The following is a 20,804-nucleotide window of genomic DNA, read 5'->3' as shown; positions in this document are numbered from 1 at the left end:
AACACAGTCTTGACAGTGAGGAGGAGCATGAACTTTATGTGGAAACACAGGAAGCCAGTAGGGCAACAATTAAAGCATCAGGAAAGGAAGAGACATTTTGGCTGCAGCATGTTGAAGGCCAACAGGAGGATAATCATTTAGAATACAAGCCAACAACAGAACTACCTTAGAGAGATCAATAAAAATTACTGGAGATTGATGCCACTAAACTGCAGAAAGACACTTTCCCATAAAAGTAGATAGGAGTGTGAAACTATAAAAAGAACAGAGAAGACTCACATGCAAGACAATATTTATTAAAAGTGGACGCAGTTTAGAAACATTTTAATGCTGAAACCAATGTGACACTTTGCCCCTTCACACTTCTCTTTTATCTTCAGTTTTCTATTTAGATCCATTTTCATATGCAAGTCGAGAGATCTGGCCCATTTCTGTCACTTCTGATACCTGCAATCTGCTTTTCTTGGGTGTAGAGACTTAACTTTGTATACAGTGATGGTAGGACTTCTCAAGAAGAGTTACTGGTTACAAAATGTTAACATTGTTAAATTCTAATGTTTTGGGGTCCTTAAGGGTATACTTTTTAATCACTTCTCAAAAAGGAACTAAAACTAACAGCAGCCATAACTGTAGTAAAGCAAGGTTTGTTTATGAGGAAACTCAGCTATGACATTTAAGTTTAGGCAATATTGGCTATTAGGTACTTGGGACTAAAAAGGTTCTTTCGCCCTCCCTACAAGATATTTATAAATTAAGCCGTGTTTTACTGCGACTGCTGCACTTACTTGAATCATTATGTGAATGGCACACTATAATATATTATAAATCATGCTTACATGTATTTTCTAAATATCTCCGAGCAAAGAAATGCAATGCAATGGGTAGTTTCGTTGAAGTAATAAATAAATATCTGTATTACAGAAATCTGCAGCATGGTTTAGCCATTCAGAGCAATTTATAATAATTAAATATTGATTCCATTACACTGTACACATTTTACTTCATAATTCAATTACTGAATAGTTCAGTTAATATTGTTTAGCTTAGAAATAGGTTACTAAAAATTACTACACTTTACTTCCAATTATTTGCAGAAAAAATAAATTGTATTAGCAGTCTAAAATAATTTGATTACTAAGTGTGAGTAATAACTGATATGTCTCTGTTTCCCTTTTTTTTTTTTTTTTACTAGGCAAGCCCATAAATAACTGAGTTATGGTAGTAAAGTAAAAAGAAATAAAAAGCTGATCATAGCTATGAATGTCATTGCGAATCACAAAAGGTATTATATACGTATATTCTTCAATGGGAGAAAAAGAAACTCCAGAAAATTCAAATCCCAATCACTGCTCAATTTACCTGCTCTACAGTTGGCATTCTACATAATTAAGTGTTAGATTGTGCAACACTTACACAGATGAATGAAAAAAATGGTTGCTTACCTTCTCGTAACTGTTGTTTTTCGAGATATGTTGCTCATGTCCATTTCAAGTAGGTGTGTGTGCCGCATTCACAGTCGTCGGAAAGTTTTTTCCATAACAGTACCCAACAGGTCGGCTGTGGAGCCCCTGGAGTCGCACCTTCGTGGCAGTGTATATAGGTCCCTGCCGACCCGCCACCTCTTCAGTTCCTTCTTGCCGGAGTAGATTCTTTGGGATGACACTGGAAGTCTCTTCATCTGCTCCGCAATTAAGAGTTGCATTGATTTCCAAAAAGGCTTCATTCTTTTGATGTAAAAGACTAACGCTCACCTGACAGCCAAGGAGTGGAGTATTCGCTCCTGGTGGCTAGCATGCAGCTTAGGAAAGAATACTGGAAGAAATATGTCCTAGTTCGCGTAGAATTGTGAAACTACCTTTGGGAGAAAAGCTGGGTGTGGCTGCAACTGCACCTTGTCCTTATACAAGATCATGTACGGGGGCTCAGAAGTTAAGGCCTTAAACTCAGACACCCTCCTGGCTGAAGTTATAGCCACCAAGAACGCTACTTTCCAGGAAAGGTAGACAAGAGAGCTCAAAGGGAGGACCCATCAGTCTTGAGAGTACCAGGTTGAGATCCCTGGGAGGATTGGCGATCTTACTTGAGGGTACAGTCTATCTAGTCCTTTGAGGAAGTGGCAAACCATAGGGTTGCCGAAAACCAACCAGCCAGCCGAACCCGAATGGAAAACTGAGATGGTGCACCTTTACTGATGACACTGACAGGCCCTGCTGTTTCAGGTGTAATAAATAGTCCAGGATAAAGGGAATCAATGACTGCAAAGGTGGAGTGTCCTTTTGTAATGACCAAATAGAGAATCTCTTCCACTTAGCCAAATAAGTGGCTCTAGTGGATGGTTTCCTGCTGCCAAGGAGAACCATCCTAACAGGGTGTGAGCATGTGAGCTCCAAGGGGTTTAGCCATGGAGTTTCTACACTGTGAGGGGGAGAGACTCTAGATTAGGATGCTGGAGCTGGCCGTGGTCCTGTATGATCAAGTCTGGGATCAGCGGCAGAGTTATGGGCATGTCCACCAACAGGTCTAGGAGTGTGGTGAACCAGTGCTGACATGGCCATGCTAATGTTATTAAGATCATTGATGCGCCCTCTCTTCTGACCATTAGCAGGACCATGTGTACAAGCAGGAAGGGCTTGAATGCATACAGCAGGTGATCCTTCCAAGGGAGAAGAAAAGCATCTGCAAGCGAGCCCAAGCTTTGATTCAGGAAGGGACAGAACTGCTGACATGTCCTATTGTGCCTTGTTGCGAACAAGTCTATCCGGGGAAATCCCCATCGTTGGAAGATGTTGATCACGACATCCGGTTGGAGTGACCACTTGTGATTGTGAAAGGACCTACTGAGATGATCGGCCAGCTCGTTCTGAGAGCCTGGAAGGTACGATGCCTCTAGATGTATTGAGTAGGCAATGCAGAAGTCCCACAGTTTGAAGGCTTCCTGGCATAGGGGAGAGGAGCGAGCACCGCCCTATCTATTTATATAGAATATCGCTGTTGTATTGTCGCTCAATACCGATACACATCTGCCCTCCAGATGGGTTTGGAATGTCTGGCAAGCAAGGCGAACCGCTCTTAGCTCCCTGACATTGATGTGCAGTGAAAGTTCTGCCTGGGACCAGAGACCTTGAGTCCTGAGTCTTCCAAGGTGCATTCCCCATCCCATCGCCGATGCATCCGTGACTAGAGACAGCGAGGATTGGAGCCTGGAGAAGGGTACTCCTGCACACACCGCTTGCCACCACAGGAGGGACTCAATAACTGGAGAAGGAAGAGTGACTATCTTGTCTAGGCGGTCTCGGATTGGCCTGTATACTGAGGCTAGCCAGGCCTGAAGAGATCGGAGCCGCAGTCTCGCGTGCTGAACTGCATATGTACAAGCAGCCATATGACTGAGCAGCTTCAGGCAATTTCGTGCCATAGCAGTGGGGTATCATTGTAAGCCCTCTATGATGGTGCCCATGGTCAAAAAACACGATTCTGGAAGGAATGCTTTGGCTTGACCTGAGTCTAGGAGAGCTCCAATGAACCCTATCCTCTAAGTGGGAGTAACATTGCCGACTCCATTTTGAGACATACGACTCTGGCTCTGAGTCTAAATGACTCCGATCATAGAATATCAGGGTTGGAAGGGACCTCAGGAGGTCATCTAATCCGATCTCGGTGACCACAGGGGTGCCAAATGGGGTGGTGCCGGGAAGTGGTGTCGAGGGGAGGGCGACCGGTGCCGCATTATGGCTGGTTTGCCCTTGGATGGCACGGCGCTTGTTTGCAGTGCCGGTGCCTGCTGAGCTGTCATAGCTATGAGGTCCCTGGCCGCCTCGAATATGTCTGGGGTGGACGGAAGATCCAGATCCTCGACCAAACTATCCCGCGCAGGGGAGTCCACCAGTACCAGACTCAACAGATCTCTCTGCAGGGCCGGAGTTGATGGTACCGGTTTAGCCGGAGCACGGGCTGAGTGTCCAGGCACGGGATGCACTCCGCTATCGCTTTCATGCTCCACTGCTCTAATTGTGAGCGAACGCCCCCTCTTGGCTCTCTTCTGCTTCTTGTGCGGCACTGGAGAGTGCAAGCGGTGCCGGGTAGTCACAGTGGAGTTCTTCGGTGCCAGGGAGTGGCGGTGCCAGGGGTCTCTGGACCCAGAGTCTCTCTCACCAAAGCTGGTTCGCTCCGCATCAAAGTGCTGGACTTTGGGTCTGACGCAGGCTGTGCCGGCTGGGGACAGAGAGCTGACTCCATGATGAGTAGTTTTAACCTAAAATCTCTCTCCTTTTTGGATCTTGGGCGGAAGCCTTTGCAGATCTTGCACCTGTCGGTCTGGAGAGCGTCCCCAGGAGAGAGTCCCCAGGAGGGAAAGAACGCAGTGTGGGGAAACCCTAACAGAAACTTATCTAACCAACTATAAAAACTACTTGAAACACTAACTAATACTAAGTTAACTATTTACAGGTACAAAGACAAAGATCACTAGAGGATCGCTTCCCATAGCAAGAGAGAAGAAGCAGCTCCAATGACCGTCACGGGCGGTAAGAAGGAACTGAAGAGGCAGCGGGTAGGCAGGGACCTACGTACACTGCCATGAAGGCGTGACTCCAGGAGACTCCACAGCCAACCCGACGGGTACCGCTAGGGGAAAAACCTTCCAACGACTGTGCATGAACACTCACTTGGAATTGGCATGAGCAAGCACTCGAAGAACTACTTGTTTAAGTGCTCACCAAGGTGAATAATGGTTGCATAATCAAGCCCTAAATAAAACAAAATAGATTTTTCACTCAAAATTCTCTAGTTCCTTTTGTTTGCACATATCCCCAATGTATATGGGCAAAACAGCAATGAACTATCCTGGCACAAGAATATTTTTTTGAAATATGTAACTCAACTCATTTTGTTGTTCAGTGATGCTCCTTGAATCTGGAGCATTATAAATGGATGTAGTAAAAATCATCCATTGGAGCACATTCTAGATAAAATGTACTGCTCAGGTGATCAGCCATTCACTTAGCTTTATTGCATTTAAAAAGCTCTTTCTGTAAGGGACACCATATACTTTGCCTACAATATCTCAAAGAGAACATAATTACAATGGCACAGATGAGATTAGCCTCCTCATCACTCCACACTAGAAAAAGCCTTCTGTTTCAGATAGGGGTTTTTAGTCTGGGAGTCGTGGCCCTGCAGGAGCTTGCAAACATATGTTGGGAGGTGGGGCGCAAGCAACCACCTTGCCTTTCCCATATTGCTAAATGGTTAATGGTCCCAGCCAGATGAGGGGAGGAACCCAAGGTCCCAGAGGGGAACAGGGCCACAGTATGGAAAAAGTTGAGAACCTGGTTTAGGAAGCTATAAATAGACCAGAAACTGGCACACAATGATAACACACTACATTTTTTAACATAAAATAAAATTCTTCCTTCACCCCTCAGGTCAGATAAATAGCTGAGGGAACACTTTATTTCCACTATTTTGGAAGCAGTCTGACATTCATTTAAAAGTCATTTTCACTACAGAGCTAGAAGAATAAAATGCTATAATGTATTTAAAAATCCAACATATATTCCCTTCCTAAAGCATACTATAAATTGGTCTAATTTCTGTGCTTATCACTTCGTAGTTTTTATGTGGTATCAATAAGTCAGTTTCTTTGAGAGAAATTGTCACAAATTCCTCCCCCCCCAAATAAACACACCTAAATCAATTCTAAATCAACTGGTTAATCCTAATCCTAACTGGTTAACACCTAATGAATTCACTGAATCTAATCATTGTTCAATACACCAAGATACACGAAGCTCTGCTGAAATCTTTCTTGTCTCATGATGCATACTAATTTAGCTCCTGATCTTACATCTGGATCTCTGCAGACGTTATGGTGCCCAAAGAGATCCAATTAAGGATGTGTCCAAAGAGATCCAATTAAGAGAGAGACACATTTTTTTAGTGTTATTAATCTAGTAGTTCCAAAGACACTGTAATAAGATATGAACCGTTCAAATTGTATCTGAGGAAATTCCTCACTTTTAAAATTTCACTTCACAGTTACGTGCACATACCAGAATCTGAACTGCAGCTGATAAACTGTCTAAAGGAAAATCTGGAAGTCCCAGCATAGAAGATTCCTGGGAGCAGAGAGTTGTAGCAAAAGACAAGAGCTGAGAGATTCTGGAAAATAAACAAGAAATTGTACTGTTTTATACTTGCAAAACATACTTTAAAATTTTAAGCCCTATGAAGCTAAACACAGCATAAGATGTTGAAGCAACTTCTGAATACAAGTAAATTTTATCTAATAAAGTTATAAAGAATTAAGGACTCACAATATGAAAACTATAATTATATATGAAAAACTGTTTAAACATATTCCCATACTTACTAAAAATTTACTCAGTTCTGATCAAATAGCAAACAATCCTGACAGGACATAACATTTAGCCGCTCAACCTTACTTTTTTGTAATTATGAAAATTTACCTCTGTGCAGAAACATTTGATCCAACTGAGTATAATAGCTTAAGATGGTCCTGAAAATAGAACATAGCATCACATATCAAATTAATTTCTGGTTATACCATGGATCACAGTGCATACTGTGCAAGATATTTTCTATTTCTCATCTAATTAGACACCGAGCCTTTTGTAGCAAAGAGCCTGGTCTTGGCACACACAATTAATTTTCTAAAAGAAGAAAAAAGGTTAGCATATCTTTGTTTTAGGATTATATTGTTTTATTGAAATTAATTTTAGTTACAAAATAAAAACATCAGAACAGCCATACTGGGTCAGACCTATGGTCCATCTATCCCAGCATCCTATCTTCCAACAGTGGCCAGTGCCAGGTGCTTCAGAGGGAATGAACAGAACAGGTGATCCATCCCCTGTTGGCAAACAGAGGCTAGGGACACTTCAGAGTATGGTTTTCAGTCCTGCCCACCCTGGCTAATAGTCATTGATGGACCTATCCTCCATGAACTTATCCTTTGGAGATTATCTCTTTCTTTTAAGTAATTACTGGGCATCAATATGACTCCATCCCAAAAAAGGGTCAACATGTTTTATTCATGTTCAATGATTAATTTTTGAATGTATAATATGTAAAATACAAGATTAAAAATGTCAATTTGTCCTGCTCTGTAAACAAGCTCTAATTGATCTACAATGGCACTTACCTTAAAGGGTAGATGATAAACATCTCTTGCTTGAAATCTAGAACGAAGAGGAGGGTCCAATGGGTTACCAGAATATCTAGGTACTGGCAGGCCCAGTGCTATCACACGAAAATCTTCACTTACTCGAACAATCTTCCATGCATCTAACTCAGTTTTAGTATGTTCCTGGATCAATTAAAATAAAGTAGTAATTAGAATGCAATGACATCTTTTAATGAAGGCCCTGATGCCTGAGCTACAGACTGAAGACCTATAGGGGAGGGATTAAAAGAGTGGTCTTTCAGTTAAATTTGGTCTTCCACTTCCCTCATCTTTAACACAGAGGGGCCAGGATGAAATGTTCCATCTTGATTTAAGGTATTCAATTGGTAGATCATATTATCGAGGCTTTCTAAGGTAAGGGTGGCTGAAATATGCTTCACTGAGTTCAGCCTTCAGGCAAACTAATGATGGATTTCCACAGATGCTCGAAGTTTGGAAGCTATGAATTAGAGTTACAAATATCTTTCTCTATATAAAGAAGAGAAAAAACAATGAAACTGTGTTATCTATTTTCTTCTATAGAATTAAAAGTCTAACTTTAGCAAGTTTGGGTTTTTTTTAACTATAATGAAGGGATGCTCCTCTGAATAAGAGAACATTTTGTTTGTATATAATATGCTCTACCACAAGTAATAACAATACAGGTTTATCACTGTACTCTTTTCTGAAGAGAATATCTATTTCATATTGTATATTTCAATCACGTTGCCAGGAAAAGACTCATCGTGGACAAAGAAGACAGTTCTGCAGTCTTCCCACATTACAATCAAGTCTTGCTTCAAATTGTACATGACTACTTCGTGCAGACCCAATGCCAGAATAATGATTCACAGAGAAGAACAGAAAATGAGCCATAACTTATGTAATACAATATTCCCCAAACAACAAAACAACAATATTAGATTTAGTATCACTGTGAGATTTATTCAAATCAGATAACATTAGCAGTATACCTAAGGGGCCAATTTAGAGCCATTTTATCATTAGCAAGGTACAAAAAACGTACTGCACAATCTCAATCAATTCCTATTTGAATTTAAGGTCAGTTTTCATGTCTCCTCCTTAAATGTAGCTATGATAAATAACCACATTTTGTACTTCAATATGTTAATTACATTTTCATAAGTTACCTCTCCTAACCGAAACAGACTGGAATGGATCAGAACTACTCTAAAAGCAAAAAAAGGCATAACCAACAACCACAAATGTCTCAGAAATGAGTTACAGTATTTAATGGCTCAGTGGGCAATGTTGTGCAATAATATGTAGGAGCGTGGGTGTATTTAAGTTGGAGTAGGGCGCAAAAATTTGGACAAAGTTTATTTGTTGAAAAATGCAGTTTTAGGTCAACTGAAACTATTCATGAATTCAACACAAATCTGCCAAATAGTTTCTGCCAAAATATTTTCAAGGTAGTTTCATGAAACGGAAGAAGGAGTAGGAGTTTGGGGTGGTGGCCCCCTTACGCCTTATTGCCTCATGGTTAGAGCAGTCACCTGGAATGCTGAAGACCAGATTCAAGTCCCTGCTCTGCATGATTCAGAACAGGGACCTGAACTTAGATCTCCCCCGTCCCTGATGAATACCATAACCATATATGGTATTCTGGAATAGCCCTCTCTCAATCTCTCCTATTGAAGCTGTTCCACTTTGTGTAAAATACTTAAATAGTCACTGGAGCAGGGATTGGAACCCAGGACTCCCCCTCCCAAGTGAGTCCCCTAACCACCATTCTCTCTCTCTCTCTCTGGCCCCATGAATATTTAATTATTTAATACAAAGTGAAACAGCTTCAACAGAAGAAACTGGGCGAGACTCACCCTGGAATACCCTATAGCCTGGTGGTTAGGACACACACCTGCAAAGTGGAAGGACCCAAGTTAAAGATGTTGCTCTGAATCAGACAGAGTGGGGACTTAAACCTGGGTTTCCCACATCCCAGGTGAGTCCTCTACCCATAGAACTATATAGTATCAGGGCAAAGACACCATCTCTTCATCCTGTGGTGGTTTTGTGAATGGTGTTCCCAAATTGCCTTTCCTTTTATTTAAAAAGGCACTTAAAAACACCCCAAATCCAAATTAAACATTTTGGTGCAACAGAAAATTTTGCTAGACCTGAATTTTTTTTGCTGTTTTGCTGAAGGGACCAAAAAATTTTTGTTTCAGATTGATCCGAAATTATTCTTTTCAACTTTTTGGTTTGGCCAGCGAACTGAAAAATCAATTATTCACAGAGCTCTATTTGCGATTTTCCTTCTTATGACTCATGTAAGCTGAGCCTGATGAGGTTCCATCTCAGCACTGAAGTTTTATGGGAAGTTTAGTAAAGATTAGAATAAGGACATTTAAAGTCACATTTTTCAAATTGATCTGAAGTTAACTTTTCTAACTTGTATTAGCTCATAATAATTGATATCCCACACTAAGACAGGGTTAGAAAAAGGAGCAGTTGAAATGCTGAGGGGAAAAGAAAGAACAGAATACTTGCCCAGTTTGGCCATGCTACAGGGACAGGAAGCAATGAAGAATTGAGAAGCCAATGAACTATACACACTACTTACGAGACTTGAAATGAAGGATTGTATTTTTCCCCCCTTTGCTTAAAGCAAGCTTAAGCTATTTCTTGTTTGCTGGGTTTTTTGAACCTGGTAGAAGAAAGCCCCAGTTCTAACTCCCTGTACATTACGCCTGGTGGAAACACGCTTTGTACAGAGGTATGTGCACCTCTACGTGAGAAGCTATAATGTTTTGTTTGTATTTCCCACCTCAGCTTTTCTGTCCCCTGAAGTTACAGACTGGCCATGTTCATACAGAGGTGTTTCAGAAATATGCAGACCAAAAAGTCTAAAATTATTTTAAAATGATTATAAACTGACAAGCTACTGCTCATCTGGCTGATGGGGGTAGATATAATATGAAGAAATATGGATAGGTAAGAGTCAGGTGGATGGTAGGAAACTGACAGGGTATGGGACAGGAAACCATGGGCATGGAAGTAGAGTACAAAGGACTGGCAAACAACCTGCTCAAACTTAATTTTGCCTCATAAAACTTGAAAAAATGTACCAAAGGTCAAATTCATCAGCTGGAAATTATAAAATCCCATTTCCTATTCAAGGGATCAATTTCCAATAATCTCCCTGTAATTTATACTGGCCTTTTGCACATATTTTTGCAAATTATAGGATGAGTGAAGGCAGGGGTGAAAGTAACTTAAAGGGCTTATTGGTATGCAGGGCGGCCAGGGTCCTGGGCAAGGAGGGGGGGGCGGCTCTGGGCCCCTGGAAGGGGCGGGGCCTCGAGTGGAAGGGGCGGGGCTGGGGCCAGATTCCCCCAGCCAGCCCTTCAGCACTGCCCAGCCCATGCCACCCGGGGCTCAGATGCCGCTTTAAAGGGAGCCCCGGGGCCGCTGCTCCTTTTGCCCCCCCCCCCGCGATCAGCAACCCTGCCAGTACAGTGCTTAAAGCCCTGCCATGGCAGCGCTTTAATGTCAGCTGTGTACCAGCCCATACCAGCAGCCACTTTCTTACCGGTAGGCCGAACCGGCCCATACCGGCTTATTTTCACCTCTGAGCGAAGGATTATATGGCAGCAAGGAATGCATTGCATCCCTTAATCATTTGTTTTCAGACATTCATTGATTTTTAGAGGGCTTTCTAAATGTTTTTCTTCGTGAATCAGAATAGCATGCATTTGCTAGAAGTAAGTAGAATTCACTTCAGAATTAGTAACCAGTCTCTCTCTATGAGAATAAAGGACATTCAGGAGACATTTTTTAAAAATATTTTTAAATGACGGAGTGGCTGATTTCACCCATGACCTTCACTTAGCCAGCTATCATCTTGAGTCACATCCTCACACAGGTGGAAACACCTCCATGGGATGTACCCTGTTTATCTCAGGACAGCTCTTATATTGTTAATAGGGTCACTTCCCTGTCAAAAACAGACACAAATTCAAAACAACATAATGCTTTCCTGTACCTGTAGCAGCTTGTCATAACGTTCTGCAGACATAAGAAAGCGCCCATCTTCAAGCTGCATTTCTCTGTTTTCCAACAAATTGTTTAACACAGGCAAGACGTTCCGTTCTGCCTTCTCCAAACCCTCCAACACAAGGATTCTGCCTTCTGTAGCTGCACGGACTGCACACTTTTTCAACAAAAACAACAACATTAAGTGACATATACAGCATAATATAGCACATGAAATCCAACTGAAAATGAAGGGCTTAATCCTGCACACATCAATGCTTAAGTAATCTGAGTCAATGGGACTTAGCATGGTAGTAAGTACTATTTCCATTAGGAAGCATTTGGAGGATCTTACCCTTATATAACAATTAAATTGAACACATTTTTCTGTAGAAAGAATTAGTTATCGTAGGTGTTTATCTAAAAAACTATTTAATCCAGGAAACAAAACAGCATCAAAACAAACACTGGAAATTTTTTGTGCAATATATTTTTGTTAAAAATCTGATAATATTTCAAGCACAGAATGTAAAACTAAATATTAAAAGTTAAAACAATAAAAACTCCAAATATGGTTAACTTGTTCCATGTTCACAAAGTATTCCTTTATTGAGTCAAAGTGAAGGAAAGACACAATTCTGACACTCACATTGGGTGGTACCTCACTGAACGCAAGTAGTCCCATTGAAATCAATGTAGTAAATGACTACTTTGTATACGCAAGAGTGGTAGGTTCAGGCCCTTAAAGCACATAAGCAGCAATCAAGCACATGGCGACAAGACTCAAACCACCTCTTACTGTAATGCTGACAGACCCTGGTCGTCGCCGGGCGGGATCAAACCTGGGACCTCTGAAGTATGAGCCTCTACTGCATAAGCTAAAAGCCACATGGTTCTTAGCTAAGGCTCATTAATCTCTAGCTGGGTTAATTGCCCATAGAAGGGGACAGAGAACCACACCTAGCAGGCCTGTCTACTGAGCTGGGCAGTGAAATGTTGCTTCAATGAAATATATCTTAAGCAACTACTCAAGGGACCAACAAAATCAGTTACTTAAAGATATTTTGAGTGCTTTTGTATCAGTGTAGTAAGATGTAAAATCCTTTTGCTGTCATTTATTTTTTAAATATACATAGTGAATATTGGATATTAGATATTCACATGTGCCAATGAATATTTACTTTTGATTTATGCTTTTTGATTTTTTCCCTATATTTTTCATTTACTTTTAGCACACCCAACAATTCTGGAACAAAGGTATTTAAAAGTAAAAAAAAAAAAAAAGTATAAAAGTTCAGTATTATGTTTATAATAATCCTACAGAAGTTTACAAACTGAATCACCAGTTTTATGACTGTGTAACTACATCACTACTTTGCTACTCCAGTTTTACACCAATGTAACTCCATTAAGACCAAAGGTTCTTTGTTTATCCCACAGTAAAACTGAAGTACTGCCATGATGAATCAAGCCCAGTATTACTTTAAAACGATAAGTTACTTTAAAAAAACTACAGAGGGTCCTGGGGCACCTTTAAGACTAACAGAAGTATTGGAGCATAAGCTTTTGTGGGTGAATGCCCACTTCATCAGACACAAGTAATGCATTCACCCACGAAAGCTTATGCTCCAATACTTCTATTAGTCTTAAAGGTGCCACAGGACCCTCTGTTGCTTTTTACAGATTCAGACTAACACGGCTACCCCTCTGATACTTTAAAAAAACTGTTAGTTAACTGAAATAGGCTGCTACTAAATGTAGAGCAAAATTATATTCAAAACATTTGGGGATGTTTTGGAGCTTTTTCTGAAACTGAAGGCTGCCTCATAATGATGTTCTCTTATCTAGATTTCATCGTAGTTTAGTTTGGAGGATTGTTTATCATTGGGTGTTGATTTATAGTGCATAATTTGAGCCAATGGTCAAAACTGAGCCCTAGTGCCAGTAATTACATGCAACCTCCTCATTGCCCATCATCTTAGTCCCTATAAACTTACAGTACTTCATACCCAAATATTCACAATTACCATCCTGTAGAAGATTCCTGAATTCTAATACTAGACTATTTACAAATAACTGATTTACACAATGGGGTGGCTCATCACACATGTTTAGAAGGTAGCAACAGGGCTTGATTTAGGCATAGGCAGCCTCTAAGGCACCAGATCAAAGAGTTTTACACCAATGTAACTCCATTAAAACACCTACATTAAGGCACCTAGCAGAAGTTTCCTTAAAGCACTTTTGCAAAGGAAAAATGACCAAGGTCCCTTCCCAGCATGTCTCTTCTAAACACCTACAGGAGCACCTCATGTCCTCCTAGCATTGTTAAATAAGAGAGGGAAATAAAGGAAGAGCAAAGCAAGGGCTGGGAGCTGAAGTGAGAGGAAGAGGATAGCACGCAAAGTGGACTAGGAGAAAAGGGAGAGGGGGGAACTGGAAGAGAATGAAGGGAAGGAGGAGGAAAAGAGAGGAAATAAGGAAACAACTAGGAGGGAAAGTAGGGAAAATTTAAAACCAGAAGAGTTTGCAGCTGGAAGAAAGGGAGGGAGACCAAGAAGTGGGTCAGAAAGACTCAGATGAAGAGACCTAGGAAAAAGTTATTAGGAGGAAGAAGCACAAAGAACAAAAATAAGAATGAAAAATGGAAAGCAAAGCTCACAAAAACACAGAGAATTGAGATGAAAAGGAAAAAAGAACAAACAAAGATAAGACAGGGAGAGAGAATGGACCAAAACCAAGTGAGATGCATCCACACACGGTGTGTAGCACTGTGGATATGATGACAATCAAATGCAGGTCCCTCACAAGAGGCACAGGGAATTCCAACCTGAGAAGACTTTAAACCCCTTACCTTAGGTTCTGTTTATGCACAGCAGAGATACAGCACAAGCAAGCTTCTCATATCACTAGTAAAATAGCATGTCTAAAACCTGTTTTGGCAGAGGCACTTCTAAAGACAGTGTGGAAGATCATTTCTGTTTAAATCCTTGGCTTTTCTGATAAGACTGCAAATAGTGAGTCAATTGTGACAGTGATTTTGTGATATGTGTCCACTAGCAAATGGACAGAGGCCACAGGCTCATTTCACAAAGGTTAAAGAATCATCAGATGCTCAGGACTCCTGAATACTATCCTCTATAAACTGGATTCAAGCCAGTGACTTAGAAGAGAAAGGCAACCTGAATATCCTGGTACCTGCCTCCAAATCAGATCCACTTCTCTTGCACCTGCAAATAAATTCTACAGAAACTTCTGATTAAATATCTAGCTTCAAAATAAACATCTGAGGAATCTAATAACAAGCAGCCCTCATGTTATTTTCCCTTAAAATGAATCTCTGGGTGGACATAAATTAATTCCTTCCAAAAGCAAAAGATTTCAAAATTAGTTTTATTCTGTTGACTCAGAGCAAAAAATGTTTTTAAAACAAGATCCCTGTCATACTACTATTTCAAACACATAGCATAAAATGTCCTATCTCCTACCCTCCATCCCCAACTATACAATTCTTGTATCAAAGGAAAATTACTTTGACATTCTTGTTTAGGGAGATCATCGATCAAGTCAACAAAATGCTCCAACTAGCTTAATAGAAAACTTTAGTCTCCAAAGTTGTCAATCCAAGAGCTTGCATGAGCAAAACACTCCTATTTTTTGTAAATAGGGAGTGTGGAGAAAGCCAGAATAAACTTCAACAAACTACTAATTTGCCAACTTAGTAGGATTTGCATACTATAATGCTATAAAGCCTTTATGACTGAGTTTTACTAGCCAGGGGAAAATACACAAACTGCTCATTATAGTTTCAAAATATTTTGAGTATCCATAGTATCTTTTTGCCTTAGTTAAGACACACATACTGTGGATGTAGATTTGCAGAATTTATGTCCTACCAACATCAGTGCAAAGTCTCTCTCACTAACTTGGAGGAAATGTTCTTTATTGAGTGAATTATGCATAGTATGATCAGAATTTTAATACATAAACATATTTTGCTACATTAACTTTTTTTTTTTTAGTTGAAAATGAGTCTGAAGGACCAAATTTTAACAATTAATTAAAACTCTGTTTATAACCTGTTCTCCTGGACATGACAAATTATTTAAGATTTTGCCTTAAAAATACATTTCTCTGTATATAATGACAGGTTTCAGAGTAGCAGCCGTGTTAGTCTGTATCCGCAAAAAGAACAGGAGTACTTGTGGCACCTTAGAGACTAACAAATTTATTAGAGCATAAGCTTTCGTGGGCTACAGCCCACTTCTCCGAAAGGTGCCACAAGTACTCCTGTTCTTTTTCTGTATATAATATCTGTGACGTTGTGCAGTCTATATGGTTTTATAAAAACTTGATAATAAGTCAATATAATGTAACTGGGATAGTTTTAGAGAAAATACGGTAATAAGTGAATGTAACGTAACTGGGATATGCTTCATGCAAAAGGTCTCTTGTAAGGTATCATTACAAAGCTTATAATCTACTGAGTATGATCATCTGATTTGTATAAATGTACCACTCTTGTATCTAAAACTAGAAATATAAAATGTAACTCTGAGGGCCTATTGTAATTATGTAAAGTGTGGGCCATTAAGGATGGTTTGGAATCTTGATGACTCCCATTGTCTGCAGATGGCTGTATTTACCTGTGAGTCTCCCTGTATATGTGTGTGCTGGCAAGTGAGTAATGAAGTCTTGCAGTGACATGTGATCATGTCACCTGAACTGGAATCCATCTTTAACCTGGTGCTTTTCCAGTGAGGGGGGGTGGAAACCCAGAGGGACAAAGGGTTCCCGCCTTATGCAAAAGATATATAAAGGGGTGGAACAGAAGAGAGGGGAGAGAAGCCATCATGAAGAATCCCCTAGCTACCACCTGAGCTGGAACAAGAGCTGTACCAGGGGAAAGAATTGTGCCCAGGCCTGGAAGGTGTCCAGTCTGAAAAAAATTTACTGAAACATCTCTGAGGGTGAGATTATCTGTATTTAGCTTGATTAGACATAGATTTGCGCATTTTATTTTATTTTGCTTGGTGACTTACTTTGTTCTGCCTGTTACTACTTTGAACCACTTAAATCCTACTGTCTGTATTTAATAAAATCACTTTTTATTTAGTAATTTACTCAGAGTATGTATTAATACCTGAGGGAGCAAACAACTGTGCATATCTCCCTATCAGTGTTATAGAGGGCGAACAATTTATGAGTTTGCCCTGCATAAGCTTTATGCAGGGTAAAACGGATTTATCTGGGTTTAGACCCCATTGGGAGTTGGGCATCTGAGTGCTAAAGACAAGCACACCTCTGTGAGCTGTTTTCGGGTAAACTTGCAGCTTTGGGACAAGTGATTCAGACCCTGGATCTGTGTTGGAGCAGAATGGAGTGTCTAATTCAGCAAGACAGGGTGCTGGAGTCCTGAGCTGGCAGGGAAAACAGAAGCAGGGGTAGTCTTGGCACATCGGGTGGCAGCTCCCAAGGGGGTTTCTGTGATCCAACCCGTCACAATATCTTTCCAAATATTATTGCTATATCTTCTTTTGCTTATCATTTATTACAATCAGGGATTTGGAGCAATCAAATTTTTGAATTGCTCCACTCCGACTCTGGGCAAAAACCTACTGGTCCATTCTCCAGCTCTTGGCTCTGCTCCAAAGTCCTGATTACAATTTTATTTATTTTTAAATTATTTTGTCTATAGACAATTTCTTTCACCATCCATGAAAATTATTTATAATGCACCCATCACCATAATATGTAGGTCTTAATTTTATCACTATGATATTCATCTGATTATGCTCTCTATGGATTTCTACAGTACAGCTATGAAATATTAGAAATCACTCTCCAAAATCCTATGAAATATGCACACGGCATTTATCTACCTCTAGAGAACTCATGGAAAGTAGTATTAACATTATATCCAATGAAGGTTGCTCCTGAAAGCAAAACAGCTATAAATCTTCCTTTGAAAAAAAATGTTTATGCATTCTGATGGCTCACAACTAGAGTCTTTTCAATAAACTAGATACAGTGAAAAACATCCACTATTTCAGTTTTATCTGCATCAGGATATGTATTTTAGTTTCCAAAAAAAAAAAAAAAATTGACAAAAATAAATGGGGGAGGAGAGAGGGACAGAAAAAGTTTGAAATCTCTCTCTGAAGATCTTTTTTAAAATGTTTGCACAAAACTGTCTTCTTAGTTATATAATAAAAATACAGAGATTGTTGTGGTTTCTCAGCCTCCAACCAAGGCTCATTGTAATATTTGTTCAACATGTTCAAAATAAAATATCAATCAACAGGTTTTGAAATTATGCAACAAATCACCTTGATAATCCTGATTTTGAATATTTGTTCTTGTTAAAAAGGAGAGGGGAATTTGTGAAATGTTTGTCTCTAGTTTATTGTAGCTGTAGCTACGGACTATTTTGCTCATCAGATAGAAATAAGCTCTTTCCTCCCAACCACCCACCTGTGCCCAGAAGCAATGACAGCATGGTTACCTGGATACCTGCCCTGGGGGATACACGCTGTAAAGATTCAGCAGTTAAAATAGGCTGATTTGTTGTCCGAAAACAAAAACCTTTAATAAAATGTTATTTGGCAGGTAATGGCTTATAGAGTAAATATGTTATGAATATTGCTTATTACAGTCCATTCCACAACTTAAAAAATAATGTTAATATTAAAGCCATGAATTCCTAAATTCAAAAATCCCAGAAAAAAATATTTTACAGTCTTTCCTCTAATCACACAATTTTGTGCATCACCAAATGACCAATACAAAGTAAGACAACTACAAGAATCTGTAAATCCTTAGTTTATGAGAATATATTAGTAATTATAAATACCTGAAAGATGAGGAAGGCATCTGATAAAATGATTCTAAATAAAACTGGATAACTCATCTTATTTTTGAGTCTTCAAAAGCATTGAATTTACCAGGTGATTGCTTCACATTTGCTGTAGTTACAATGGGAAAGGTACTAAGCAATACTGCAAATGGATGATTCTTTAGTGGGAAACAAATGAGTAAATGAACTGAAGTAATAATAATATATACTTCCTTTAAAGTCAAATGTGTAAACATTATCCAAAGTTGTTAAGTGGCAAGATAGAGACAGGCTCTTCCCATAATCGACACAAAACAGATTTCTTCAGATTCTCCATTGAATGAAACTTTTGTCTATTGAAGTGGAATAGCAGAATTTTGGAGCAAGTGAAAATTTTTCAGAACAAATCAACGACATTGAAATATAGCATGAATGATAATTTAAGTCTCTGTTCAACACCTTCACCACCTCTTCAACATTTTTCCACAATCAGAATCAACCCTATGTTAATTGAAAGCTTCCCAAGAAGGCTTAATGGAATTCTCCGGAAGACTGTGCATCTCTACACTTGCATCCAACAACAATAAATATATTGACATTTGCACTGAGGACAAGGAGGACTTTGCTCAAAGCATATCAAGAATTCTACACAGCCATTAGACATACAAAAGCAACTGAGGGATGGCTTGGAATAATTTGACAGATTACAAGAGGATCATACTACTGTCAGTCTCAATGGTAACCTGTTTTGATCTAATGAAAAACAAGCCAAAAACCCTGAAACACACAAGAACAAAACTGAAAAATTATTCAGAGAACTTGTCTATTACTTAGCCAAACTGACTGATCACAACTATATAGGTCATAAATTGAGCCCAGCATAAAAAAGAAGCTGAAATGTGGTTGATGGAAAGTAAAATTGAATTCCTTTCTTTTCTTTTAGCAGTTAAAATTGAATCTCACGATTTCTACCCTAAATTTATTTTGCCACAGAGGTTGTGTTACAATTTGTAGCATTACAATGGTGAAAATTATGGAAGTAAAAATAATACAAGACAATCCAGGTGAATCTAGATTTTTATTAATTTTTAAAAAGACCTGCAGTCTTGTCCAGCCAACAGCATCATTTGCACATACTCAGATTGGTTTGCTTCTAACTTTTAATAAGCTAGGCATAAAAAAAAGGCAAAAATGTATTGGTATATAGTTTTAAAATTGGTTTGTTTTTGTTGCTAATCCAAACATTCTTGGGTAGAATTTACAATCCTGTAATACTTTAGTTGATAAATATAGCATGTAAGCAGCCAAATATTTATTATAACATTAATAATTTTGTAAGAAAGCAGAAAAATCCACATTCCAAAATCTAGAATGGCTGAGCGAAGTTTACCAAAAGCATTTTCATAATTACTTAAGCAAGTTCTTCATAAACACTAATGCATCATTCAAGTGGTAATTTCTTAGCATAAAATTTTATTTTAATGATATACACAAACTATATTACCATTCAAGGTGCACAGTTTTATGTACACTGCCTTTGCTAAACCTTAAAGATGCAGAATATATAATTATATATTTATGATACAAGGTTCTTAACATGTACGTAGAGTTGGACTGAAATAAAATAAGTTAAAATAAACCTCTCTCATGAGGTTAATGTAACAGCTGCTGGAGTTTATTTTCATGCACTTAGTCGATTGTTAAAAGAGTCCATGTTCTCTTCCCTTTTTTATTTTTCTATTTGATCACTGACTGTTCTCTTTTCATTCCAATGTTCATATCTGAGCAAGTTAAACTGAACTCTTTCTTTCAGTACCTATAATAAACAGTTTTCCTGTCCTGCCTAGTTAACACATAACAAATTTTAACCAATATCTTTAAATAAGATAGTCTTCTAGGTTCCACCCTACCAGATGGGTGGTATCCTTGTTGGAAGAGGTTAGGGATGTATGAAATAATTTATAGCCAGAAGAAAATCAAACGTATCACCACTACTCAAAAGCAGCATTAGCTCTCACTGACTCTACAACTCCTACTGCTTAGCCATGGAGGGAAGCAACTAATCGCAGCAAAAACCAAATGGTTACTAAGGTGCCATTAATAGTTCAGAAAATTTGCATTAAACATAGAAAGCAGGACACGTATGAGAAAAATAAAACTATATTTGAATACTGAAAAATGAAAACGGTGGTTATAGGTATAGTCCTTTCTCCCTGTTTCAAAATATGCCAATAATTTTAGGGTCTTCGCCTGCAAGTGGCAGAGTAGGATCAGACTCTTAGGTAAAAAAATGCTTTCATTTGAGGGACAGGCCACAAGGATTACAAGATAGTCCCTCTGTTACTCCACCCCTAGTACAGCTCCTTCATGAGGCTCGTCTGTGGAAGGGTGTGCATAAGCTATGTGCAGCTGGGTGAATTTTACCCTTTTTGAACATCAAAATAATGTACATGTGAACTATGAGCCCCAAAAGAAAAAAGGGCTAGGAGTATAACTTGAAAGGTTATGGTTTTGATTTTAACAATATTGCTATGACTCAAATTTTAGGTGATGGCAGAGAATCTAGAGTATATCATACAATATTATCCAGATTTAGTCAGAGTCCCAAATTAGTTAAAGTAATGAAGATTTAGCGAGGAGCTACAGGCAGGCACTGGCATAGCAACTAATTCATAATTAAATGGCAGATAGAGGAGAGAAACAATTTGCATCCTTAACCAAGAATTTCAAGAAATTGGGTTGTTCTTGCCCAACTCCTTTTATTGCAGTACATAGTACTTTTGTGCTATT

The 20,804-nt window shown here is 39.1% G+C and overlaps 1 protein-coding gene across 1 annotated transcript in view; it reads right to left on the bottom strand.

Moving 5' to 3' along the window:
• LOC112103175 (von Willebrand factor A domain-containing protein 8) overlaps nucleotides 1–20,804 on the bottom strand; it is a 255,098-nt gene that overhangs the window by 191,807 nt on the left and 42,487 nt on the right. The window contains exons 5-8 of the mRNA XM_029911809.1: nucleotides 11,190–11,357; nucleotides 7,163–7,327; nucleotides 6,468–6,517; nucleotides 6,051–6,159 (exon numbers count right to left, since the gene is read on the bottom strand). Of these exons, the coding sequence (XP_029767669.1) occupies nucleotides 6,051–6,159; nucleotides 6,468–6,517; nucleotides 7,163–7,327; nucleotides 11,190–11,357 (492 nt within the window). The remainder of the gene's footprint in view (nucleotides 1–6,050; nucleotides 6,160–6,467; nucleotides 6,518–7,162; nucleotides 7,328–11,189; nucleotides 11,358–20,804) is intronic.

The sequence above is a fragment of the Terrapene carolina genome, unplaced genomic scaffold, assembly GCF_002925995.2.
Source record: "Terrapene carolina triunguis isolate 2854851 unplaced genomic scaffold, T_m_triunguis-2.0 Scaffold18, whole genome shotgun sequence".
Lineage (NCBI taxonomy): Eukaryota > Metazoa > Chordata > Testudines > Emydidae > Terrapene > Terrapene triunguis.
Note: the sequence above shows the minus strand (reverse complement) of the source record. Positions and strands in the feature narration are given on the sequence as shown.